Source organism: Vigna unguiculata, chromosome 3 (genome assembly GCF_004118075.2).
Source record: "Vigna unguiculata cultivar IT97K-499-35 chromosome 3, ASM411807v1, whole genome shotgun sequence".
In the NCBI taxonomy this organism is placed as follows: Eukaryota; Viridiplantae; Streptophyta; class Magnoliopsida; order Fabales; family Fabaceae; genus Vigna; species Vigna unguiculata.
Genome location: NC_040281.1, coordinates 11516323 through 11527694, shown reverse-complemented (window position 1 = coordinate 11527694; position 11372 = coordinate 11516323). Strand labels below are relative to the sequence as shown.

Sequence of the window (11372 nt, the reverse complement as noted above, 5' to 3'; positions counted from 1 at the left end):
GTGCATTAAGAAAAAAAGGAGGTGCGGGAAGAAGCTGCTGTTAGTATGCCTAAGTTGGATTTGTTCATCGTTTGTTGGGCGCTTCTTCCTGCACCTCCAAGGCTTTTTATGTACCTCCAAAATTTACTGTTATATTATTCATTAATATACAGGTGAAAAGTGGGTAAGTGGGTATAAATTTCATTTACTTCGTGCCACCTCTTTTGCACCCCATTCATACTATTTCTTCTCCTGTTTTTTCTCCGTCTCATTATCTCATTACTGTGCATTCATTAAAATTTGAAATATTTGTGAAACGGAATATGAATTCCGTTTCACATTTTTCTGAAACAGAATTCGTATTCCGTTTCACGAAAAATTTGAAATATTTGTGAAACGGAATACGAATTCTGTTTCATAAAAATGTGAAACGGATTCTGTAATCCGTTTCACAAAAAAAAATTTCCTTTTTTTGAAACCAAAGATGCTCCCAACCTGAATATTATATGTCACAACCAATTTTGAATAGCTAAAAACACCGTTGTTTCAGAATAATCTTGTCAACTTGTACGACTTGCCTGTTGGAAGGCACCGTTTCTAATCAATGAAGAAATATCATTTGTTGAGATTATTAATTAAAAGTTAACGGGAAGAGAATGTACACTCCTTTTCCTCCCTGTTCATATTTCCTTCATCCTCACCTACAAACAAAAAATAACCCTTCAAAGATGATGAACCCAAACACCCAATTTTTTATCCTGAAACCCCTCTATTTTCGCATCACCAATTCCTACATCATCTTCTACCTCCTTGCCCAAATCACTTCCTCTCAAGTCGACCCTAAATTCACTGCATGTGCACCTAAAACCTGCCCCAACAACCACCAATCTATAAGTTTTCCCTTTTACATAACGCAACAACCTTATTGTGGGAGCCCTGGTTTTGAAATCTCGTGTGCCGCAGATGGCTCCCTTACCCTCAATCTCTCTCACACCCAATACCTCATTCGTTTCGGTGAAAAAGCAAAAAAACACCAAAACGGATTCTAGGTTTCGTTTCAACCTCCTTCGAGACGGAATCTGTTGCAGTGAAAAAAAAAGGAAACGGATTCTGTATTCCGTTTCAGCTTTCTGCGAAACGGATTTCACAATCCGTTTCGGTGAAAAAAAAACAAAACGGAGAAGAGCAAAAGATGGGGTCTGCGGAGTTGCACGAAAGAAAGGAAAAAGGAGAAAAGGAGCCTGCAGAAGCTCTGTGGGAGAATGGGAGAAGAACAAAATGTGGGAGAAGAGGGATGAAGAGTGTGTGGAGGCGGTGTGGGAGAAGAGCGTGGGAGAAGAGACGCGCAGCACAACACCTAGGTCAAAGGTTCTTCTGGGGGTGCATGAAATCTGATTCTTAGTGCTTTATTGGGGTGCGTTTTGGGGGTGCAAGATGAGGGTGTATGGTTTTGGGTGCAAATGCGGTAAAAGAGATAGTAACTCTTAATTTTTACCATAGACAAATATTAAAAAAAATTTGGTTTTGAAAATACAAGAAAGATTATTGGAAAGATTATTGGAGATGCAGGGAGAAGCCCCTCGTTTGTTTAGTATCATTGTTTGCCAGAGTACCCACGTTACCGATTGATTTCTCACAAAAGCAAAAAAAGTTTAAAATACTTTTGCAAAATCAAAAAAAAAAAAATCCATGTAGCATGCCACGGAAGGTCGTAAAAAGTTGTAAGACACATGGGTCGTTAAAATGTCATTTCCTTGAAAAAAAAATTGGAAACCGGAAAGATAATTGTTAGATGAAGGTAATGTGTAGGTTAAGAGACAGAAAATATTAATTGACCTGCCAAGTTTTTGTGATAATCCATGCTAAACTGTAAATTTTATTAACAAATATTATATCAAACAATCTCTTCTCATAGTGTTTTAAAAAATGTTAGAAACCAACTGAATAACATATCAGGTAAAATTAAATAAAATAAAGTAGTCTATGTGTTATTATTAAAATATAATACTGCATATATATTTAAAGATTAAATTTTCTTTTGATGATTATACGTAAGAACAGATGTCCGAAAGGAATGAGAAATGTAAAATATAAAAAGTTACTTTTAGAAAAATTCTATTTATTTACAAATTTTAATGACTAATTTAAAAAACATCCAGATAGAAAATTCGAGAAACATTTAACCTTGATTATGCTCTATGATAATATAGGTTCAGTGTGCTACAGTGTAAAAAATTTAATCCCCTTAATTTCTCTAGGAAACAAAACACGGTGTTAAAACTTCCAACGATTCAAAGGAGAAACTAAAAGAACCATTCAGATGAAATGGTGGTTTGGAAATGGGGGAAGGAGGAGCTTCCTTTTCTCTGTTACTGGGTTGGGTGGGAGAGGCAGTAGGAGCCTGCGTTCAGACGCAGCGTTGGAAGCCATAGCTAAAGCTTCAGAAGACAGAGTTCCCAACATAGTTCTCTACAATTACCCTTCCTTTTCTGGGGCATTCTCCGCCCTCTTTGCTCACCTATTCCACACTCGCCACAATCTCCCATTCCTCGTATTGCCCTTCTCTGCGGTTCCCCCTCTGGCTTTCAGGTTCCTTTCTTCTTCCACTCCATAAATTTCCTTTCTTTTTGTAATGGGGTTTTGAGTTTCCTGTTGTGGAGCAGTTGAAGTTCTACTTTCTGTGCTTTACATCACTTCGAGCTTGAAACCATGAGATGGGGTGCTGCAAAGTTTTGGTTTTTGAATGATCCATTCATGAACTTCCATCTTTGTGACAACAGGGTTGAAGATTTGTGCACTAATGGCCTTGAGACATGTTATCTACTTGACTTTATTCCTCCAAAGGAGTTCCTCTTCGACCTTTCCCGTAAATCAAAATGCAAGTAGGTTAATTTCCCTTGGTATTGTTTTAATGCTAGTATTGTAAAGATTCTGTGTAGTTTCTCTTGTTTTTATTGCGTATTAATTTAATTGTTTTTTATCTATCTAGGATTATTGGGTTTGATCATCGGAAATCAGTTTTTAGACATATTCCACCTGCCAATTTTTTCCCTGAGAATATTATGATTAATGTAAACCTTGAGAAGAGTAGCTCTAGGGCTGTTTATGAGTACTTTGCTGGCAAACATTTGGATGTTAATATTCCTGATGGAAGTAAAAATGTAAGTTCTTGTATGTGCTTTAGTTTCCAGAATCTCTGCAACCATGACTGAAAATTTGAAAGATGCCTGAATTTCCTTTAGGACCAGGCTCCATGTTTGGTGGACTCAAAAGACAAAGGCCGAGTAGAGCTGATTCTTAATTATATTGAGGATGGAGATCTTCGCCGATGGAGCTTGCCTGACATTAGGATGTTTAATATTGGACTGAGTGAATGGCGGTCCAGGTTTAGCTGCATTTCTAATCCATACATGTATAAGCAGGCATGATTGTTCTTCTTTTAAGATGGTTTCTGCGTTTTCTTCTTCTTGTTACTGTTGATGGAAAATTTAGAGTTTAACTCAGATTAAATGGATTAAGAAACAAGTGTATCAATCCATAGTATATTCTTATTCCTAAAGAGTATATAGTTTACTTAGGCCATGTCAAATAGCTTGACCAGGCTAATTAAAATGGATCTCTTCCATAGCAATTTTACAACTATTATTCTGTATGATACAGATTGTCAAACATGCATTTCCATGTTTTCTGTCAACCTTGGAAATGGAAAAATACATTTTGATAAGTTAATTGATTGTCTCAAGTGAGCTTGATATGACTAATACAAATTCAGAATTTTCTATTACACTTGTTACAGTGCCATACACTGATATCAGGTGTCGTAGCACCATCTACTATGTTGCTTCCTTGCTTTATAAGCCTTGTTGTGTAATATTTCAAAAAGTAAAAGAATCTTTACCATTCTTCGTGTAAGTTATTGTCAATTTCTCTTTAGTTATCCTGCCTTTGCTGAATTTGTTCTGTTCTTTGGAAAAATCCTCATTGCAGTTGCTGGAATTAAGTGCTGAAGATTTAATTGCTAAAGGATATTCATATCGTTCAGCTCGTCAAAATGCTGCAAGCAAATTGCTGGAAAAGGTGTTCAGGGTTCGACTGGGTAGAGGATTTTATGGAGAGTGCCTGGTAATATTTCGGTATACGATCATCTTAGTTTCTGTTACTAAAATGCCAAAATTTTTATTTCTTTAAGTTTCTGTTGTTTTAAACTTAGTTAATTATGAATGAAAGTCAAATTTGTGCGGTGAACTTTGTCTCTTTTCTTTTTAATGCTCAATTTATAACTAGTACTTTCCAATTAATTGATTATAATGGCAACATTTGATGTGGTAACCCCCACCCCAGTTTGGCAGCTGAGATTTATAATCAGGTTTTGTTGCCATGATTGCTGTGTAGGGAGTTCGGGCAGATGAGAATTCCAACTTAAGTGATGAAATTGGCAAGCTTCTTAGTGTAAAAAGTGCTGCTAGTGGTCTTAGGTGAGGTAATTTATTGAAGAGAAAGGTTTATCAAATCTATGTTTAATTTTATGTTATTATCTTGTAGTAGAATGATCTTCCATGTGGTTTTCTGAGAGAAAGAAAAGTTTAGTTTAAGGCGTCACTCTAACTATTGAAATATTTTCTTAGCATGGGGATTCAAATAGTAATTATATGTACAAGTGGTTAAGTAAAAATTCCAAAAAACATTGGAATTATATAATCTTATCAATTAGGTTTTATTCATCATTGACAGGCCAATAGGGGCTGTGATATTCATGCAAAGGAATAATCTCAAAATGTGTTTGCGTAGCACTGATACTGCCACTGATACCTCTGAGGTTGCAAAGGTGTGTCTTCTTTGTTTCACACATTTCTGTCTTACCTTTTTATAGTTAAACACTTTGTCATACATTAACGAGTTTTCTACTCTTGGAACCTGAAGGCGTATGGCGGAGGTGGTTCCCCAAGTTCCAGCTCCTTCATGATAAGGATGGATGAGTACAACCAATGGATTACAGGGAATTCATCTTGATCATTCATGGGTTTGAATTTCAAATGTTGGCTTAATCTTTTGTAACACTTGTGACAGTGTATACAAGCTTTCTGTTCCTGAAATTGCATGCAAAGATAATCATTTGATTAAGGGGATTTATTCATGAAGAAAATGGTGAGGTAATGGCACTTGCATTCTCCAAATGGTATCAGAACAGGTTCATAGACTTTTCTGACATTGTTGCTGCATATGGCGAGACTGAGAGAAAAGAATGTAGAGCATGGAAGCATTCTATTCTAGGACAAAAACTGTAGATGATGATATTCAAGTTCAGCCAATTAGAAAGAAAAATTCCTGACAATTTCTTGTTAGTCTGAGATTCCAATACTGCTGCTGGCATTGTTTCTTCGACCACCAGATATCAACTTCACAGCATTTAGCTGAAGTTTCTGATTAATATTGCAAATTTTATCATTTTCCCTCTTTAGCCATATTTGGGCAGCAGCTTCTTACTGGACCGCCATAACTTCTTCCATGTAAAAAGTTTTCTGTTTTTGACTTTTTGAAGGTTAAAAATAACTTCGTTGGATTGTGTAATTTGGAAGTGAAAAATTATTTCTAAAAATTGAAGAGGGTTATGAAAAAAATAGTTTAGACTTCATAATTTGAAAGTCATTTAGCTTTTGGATTACATAATAATGACTTTCAGACTGTACGATCTAAGTTTTTTTTTTTAAGAAAAGTAATGTTTCTTTGGTTACACAATTTCAAAGTAATTTTTCACGTCTGGATTGTATAATTCAGAAAATTAATGGGGTGCAGGAAGAAATACTCATTGCTCAGAACCTTCCCTTGTAATGTTGGGTTTGTCACAGAGGGAACCAGAATAATTTTTCATTCACGAACTGGCTTTATCTGCAATACCAAAACTTTGAAAACAAAAGTTTAATATGGTTGAATATGTTTCTATTACTGAGTGAGAGTGAAAATTATATATCCTATTAAGGTCTTCGTTCTAAAGGTTATTATTTGATAGAACGTTTTGTTTCAACCCATCTTAGTATATTCACTATCTTAGCTTATGCATATAAAACACAACAAAAATTTCTTTTAGGGTGCAATAAACCATTTATATTACTTTCAACCCAAAACCTTAAGATAATAAGTTTATGGGTATTTATCCTTATATAATGCTCAACTTTCTCATTTTTTACTCAATCGGTGACTTAGACTCACATTTGGATTTTTAACAATTTCTCGTTCAAGGGTGAGTCTCTTCTACCACATTGGTACACTCTCCCTCCAGCGAAAGCTTTACCAACACGAGTACTCTTTTACTGTATCTTTTGTACCATTGTTCTTCTTAACGGGACATGCTTACCTGAAACCTTTGGCAGGAAGACTTTCGATACAAGGACCATATTGCACTCGTCTGAACCGGTTTTAACCATCGACTCTGATACCACTTATTAGATCTATCGATAGATTTACTAAGACGATTCAACACCAATGAGACATGAATCCAACCCATATACAAAGCATTGGCACCACTTTAATATTTTTTAAACCAAAAATAAATTCCAATAATTACAACAAAAAAAAATCTATCTGCCAGATTCAATTAATAAAAAGAATTTTGACTGCATAACATTTATAATTTATTAGCAAATGTAATGAAATGAAATATACCATATAAAGTTAATTAAAAGGTTTTTAGATTACACTATTTTTCTAAATAGAATTTAATTATTTTAATAATAGTTTTTAGATAAGAAGCTTTCAAGTTAATGAAATGAAATCTATTCTAATTTTATTATTAAACTCTTATGAAGAAATTGTTTATATATTTCAGTATTATTTTACTTCAGACTAGGTTTTTTCATATTAAAATTAAAATTATAAAAAGTAATTTCACGACATTTAACGAAATTTAAGAAATACAAGCAACATGGTTATCTATTTGTATTTGAAATTTATTAAATTAAGAAATGAACTTACTCATCATTTTATAAATATTAAGTAATAGACCGTAATAAATAATTAAAAATCGAGAAAATGTATTACAAATACGTGTTGGGTTAATTCCCTAAATTTATATTCACATGTAAAAAAAAATATGTATACATGTAAAAAAAAAAATCACTTTTGTATATCTTGAAGTACACGAAATGTATATACGTATACGATGCCCCCATTTCCACCTCTCGTTATGACCACACTACTTTCGTCAGCACAAAACCCTAAACCCTAATTTAAAGCCAAACCCTCCCCTCTCTAACCCCCAATTCCTCATCCCTTGTTTCTTTCTTTCTAATTTGCCATGGCCGCCGCCACCGCCTTGCTCCGTTCTCTCCGCCGCCGAGACTTTCCCACTTCCTCTATTTCCGCCTTTCGATCGGTACATCGCGGCTGCCTTTTTAGCATCTCCAAGTTCACTCTTTCTACGCGATTAATTTCACTTCTCATTTTTCTGTGATGTATGCTGAATTGTGTTACAAATGTAGCAACTCAGTCTCTGGCTTATTTTATTCTTCACTTAGCTGCTTAGAAACTCTAGGTCTTGTTTATATTTTTTACTGATTGATTCTTAAGATCTTTCAGACGAGCTTCCTTATATTCTGCTTGTGTGAAATAAAAGATGAAAATTTAACTCTTCTATGTTACGTATTGCTAGATCTTGGAAATTAACGGTTTTGTAAAGGTTTTGAGAACCCGACTTGCGTGATATTCCATTTTTATAGAAGCTAGAAGCAGATTTTACTTTGATATTGTTGCCTTATGTATTGGCTCGAAATTTTGCTAGATTTTCTGTGTTTTTCTGTGGTACTGACTTCATTGTTGCTTTATCCCTTATGGATGCTGTTGCGTTGTTGTATCTATATTTTTTTAAACCATAATTGACAAATTTAGAACTGCTTGTATATTTAAAACCTACACAGTAAACTTATGAACGATAGTTGATATTATGTCGTCATTTGTAGAATAATGATGGTTGGACTTGTGTTAATGATACACATGGTGAACATTATTCAGAAGGTAATTTTAATTTCTGTCGTATGTTTGTGCACAGTTGACGAGTGGCACGAAGACATCGTATGTAGGTCACAAGTGGGCTAGTTTGTATCGACCATTCAGGTGCAGTTTGTCGTTCTGTTTTTTTAGTTTTCATACTTATATATAGAGACAGATATTGTACATGTCTCGACTTTATTCATTTTAAAACTTCATCCTCACCGCAGTTCAAAGCCTGCTGGTAATGATGTCATTGGAATTGATCTGGGTACTACCAATTCATGTGTTGCTGTTATGGAGGGAAAGGTAAGGTTTTCTCTCTTAATTTGTTTTGACATGTTTTCAGTGGTAATGCCTGTGCGAGCTAACAGTTATGACATTTTCAGAATCCTAAAGTCATTGAGAATTCTGAAGGAGCTCGAACAACACCATCAGTGGTTGCCTTTAACCAGAAAGGGGAGCTTCTTGTTGGTACACCTGCCAAGCGTCAGGCTGTGACTAACCCTACAAACACTCTTTTTGGAACCAAGCGAATGATTGGTAGGCGGTTTGATGATCCTCAAACTCAGAAGGAGATGAAGATGGTACCATTCAAGATTGTTAAGGCACCCAATGGAGATGCTTGGGTTGAAGCCAATGGTCAGCAGTACTCTCCCAGCCAAATTGGTGCTTTTGTTCTCACCAAGATGAAGGAAACTGCTGAATCATATCTTGGGAAGTCAGTTTCAAAAGCTGTAATTACTGTACCAGCTTACTTCAATGATGCCCAAAGGCAGGCAACAAAAGATGCTGGAAGAATTGCTGGTCTTGATGTCCAGAGAATCATCAACGAGCCCACTGCTGCTGCACTTTCATATGGGATGAACAACAAGGAGGGTCTCATTGCAGTTTTTGATCTTGGAGGTGGAACTTTTGATGTGTCCATCTTAGAGATTTCTAATGGTGTTTTTGAGGTATTAAAACTTGTTATTCTGTGCCTTTCTTAACCTGCCATTAGGAACAATTTTAGAAAATTCTTATTGATAACATTTTTTGTGTCCAGGTGAAAGCAACAAATGGTGACACCTTCTTGGGAGGAGAGGATTTTGATAATGCTTTATTGGACTTTCTAGTGAACGAATTCAAAAAATCTGAGAGTATTGACCTTTCAAAGGACAGGCTTGCCTTGCAGAGGCTTCGGGAAGCTGCTGAGAAAGCAAAAATAGAACTTTCTTCAACATCTCAAACAGAAATCAATCTTCCTTTCATCACTGCCGATGCATCTGGTGCAAAGCATTTGAATATCACACTGACTAGATCTAAGTTTGAGGCTTTAGTAAACCACTTGATTGAAAGGACAAAGGCACCGTGTAAGAGCTGCTTGAAGGATGCTAACGTATCTATCAAGGATGTTGATGAGGTTCTTCTTGTTGGAGGGATGACCCGTGTGCCTAAAGTCCAGGAGGTGGTTTCAAATATCTTTGGAAAGAGTCCTAGCAAAGGAGTGAATCCTGATGAGGCAGTTGCCATGGGAGCGGCTATTCAAGGTGGTATCTTACGCGGAGATGTTAAAGAACTATTACTCCTCGATGTGACTCCACTTTCTCTGGGTATTGAGACTTTGGGTGGTATATTTACCAGGTTGATCAACCGTAACACCACAATTCCGACGAAAAAAAGCCAGGTAATCCTTAAACATTGTCTTAGACTACTGTTTTCTACTTTCCAGTCCCCTTGGTCAGTCTTTCGTATTTAACATTGAAATCAGGCAATTATATGCGTAATTAAAGGGCTTAAGTAAAGATTTGCAAATTAAAGAGCTTAAATACTAAACTTATTTTACCCAATTTAGTAATTTTAGATGTTGAGCTATTTGATTTTGTTGCTATTTGATTTGTCTACTTATGACGTATGCGATTATTGTTTTAGGTGTTTTCAACAGCAGCTGACAATCAGACTCAGGTTGGTATCAAAGTTCTACAAGGTGAGCGAGAAATGGCTTCAGACAACAAATCGCTCGGAGAATTTGAGCTTGTTGGCATTCCTCCAGCCCCAAGAGGTATGCCTCAGATTGAAGTCACATTTGACATTGACGCCAACGGGATTGTTACCGTCTCTGCCAAAGACAAATCCACTGGGAAAGAACAGCAAATCACCATCCGATCATCTGGAGGACTCTCAGAAGATGAGATCGATAAGATGGTCAAGGAAGCAGAGTTGCATGCTCAGAAGGACCAAGAAAGGAAGGCTCTCATTGACATTAGAAACAGTGCAGATACAACCATCTACAGCATTGAGAAGAGTTTAGGTGAATATAGAGAGAAGATTCCAAGTGAAGTGGCCAAAGAGATTGAAGATGCAGTATCAGATTTGAGAACGGCAATGGCAGGGGAAAATGCCGATGAAATTAAGGCAAAGCTTGATGCAGCGAACAAAGCTGTCTCCAAGATTGGACAGCACATGTCAGGTGGTTCCAGTGGTGGTTCCTCCTCCACCGGAGGTTCACAGGGTGGTGACCAGGCTCCCGAGGCGGAGTACGAAGAAGTCAAGAAGTGAGATATTTAAAGCGTGGTTGCTTTTGTTTCTTCCCATTAATCATCACATAATTGCATGAATACAAGGTTACTTTGTATCTAATGTTGAAAGCCATTTTTTTCTAGAAGGCTCTTGATTTGTAGCACTTTTGGAGTCCGAACACGGCTGCTTGAATAACGATATCGAATTTTTTGCATAAAATTAATTAGTTCACAACTGTGATTTTCTATTGCTAGTGTTTGCTCTTAGATTGGAGATTTGCATTCACATGTAAAACTGCTAACGCCCTCGGCACACTTTATTTATTCCGTTTTCATGGTACCTTGATTTAGTGTAGCAGCGGCAGCTGTAGACTTTGAAAACCAAAGGTTGATTAGAATCCCAATCTGAAATCTTGAATAGTTGTGGTTTCTTTACTCGTTCAAAATGCTAGACTTCTTTCAGCCATTATGAAGGATGTCACCCTAAGGCACCTTAAAAACCGTCCAACTATACAGAAATGTCAGAATGATTTTGAACTTGTAAACCAACTCGAGTCGGGTTGGAAAAAATACAGTTTTTTTAAATAATGATAAAATTAAATTAATACACTTAATTTGTAGATTAAACAATTTCGAATTGATTTAAAAGTGAATTAGTATATAATTTTCAATATCAATCATTTATTATTTTTTATTATTTTTTTATTATAATCATTTACTATATTTAATTTTGTATATTAATAAATTTATTTTTTAAAATATTAAAATATTATTCAATAATATTTGAATAGTTTAAATATTAAATTAGGTAAGTTGTCAAATTATGACTAATAGAAATAGACAAATTATTTAATTATATTGTTATAAAAAATGAGTTGAGTTAATTGATTTTAATTATGGTAATACAAAAGTTAT

General features: G+C 35.6%; 2 protein-coding genes across 4 annotated transcripts; both read left to right on the top strand.

Moving 5' to 3' along the window:
• The first annotated feature begins 2250 nt into the window (after positions 1-2250).
• LOC114176606 lies at positions 2251-5437 on the top strand. 3 transcript variants are annotated; one of them, XM_028061690.1, is made up of 8 exons: positions 2251-2568; positions 2760-2861; positions 2969-3140; positions 3228-3401; positions 3967-4101; positions 4372-4454; positions 4711-4804; positions 4900-5437. In XM_028061690.1, exons 1-8 carry the CDS (start codon positions 2300-2302, stop codon positions 4987-4989), a joined length of 1119 nt encoding a protein of 372 aa, XP_027917491.1. In that variant the 5' UTR covers positions 2251-2299; the 3' UTR covers positions 4990-5437. The 3 variants fall into 3 exon arrangements, with proteins under 3 accessions (XP_027917491.1, XP_027917492.1, XP_027917490.1); XM_028061689.1 differs by having other exon boundaries at positions 2252-2568; positions 3222-3401; XM_028061691.1 differs by lacking the exon at positions 4900-5437 and having other exon boundaries at positions 3222-3401; positions 4372-4459.
• Positions 5438-7146: 1709 nt separating this feature from the next.
• Positions 7147-10887, top strand: LOC114178085 (heat shock 70 kDa protein, mitochondrial-like). Its single transcript, XM_028063783.1, has 6 exons — positions 7147-7348; positions 8021-8085; positions 8190-8268; positions 8349-8915; positions 9005-9625; positions 9871-10887. Exons 1-6 carry the CDS (start codon positions 7271-7273, stop codon positions 10495-10497), a joined length of 2037 nt encoding a protein of 678 aa, XP_027919584.1. The 5' UTR covers positions 7147-7270; the 3' UTR covers positions 10498-10887.
• The last annotated feature ends 485 nt before the right edge of the window (positions 10888-11372 follow it).

Coding starts and splice junctions, on each gene's coding strand:
- LOC114178085 (XM_028063783.1), top strand. CDS start 7,271: ATGGCCGCCGCCACCGCCTTGCTCCGTTCTCTCCGCCGCCGAGACTTT. Junction 8,086..8,189: donor AGTTTGTATCGACCATTCAG/GTGCAGTTTGTC, acceptor TCCTCACCGCAG/TTCAAAGCCTGCTGGTAATG. Junction 8,269..8,348: donor TTGCTGTTATGGAGGGAAAG/GTAAGGTTTTCT, acceptor TGACATTTTCAG/AATCCTAAAGTCATTGAGAA.
- LOC114176606 (XM_028061689.1), top strand. CDS start 2,300: ATGAAATGGTGGTTTGGAAATGGGGGAAGGAGGAGCTTCCTTTTCTCT. Junction 2,862..2,968: donor TCCCGTAAATCAAAATGCAA/GTAGGTTAATTT, acceptor TTATCTATCTAG/GATTATTGGGTTTGATCATC. Junction 4,805..4,899: donor ATACCTCTGAGGTTGCAAAG/GTGTGTCTTCTT, acceptor TGGAACCTGAAG/GCGTATGGCGGAGGTGGTTC.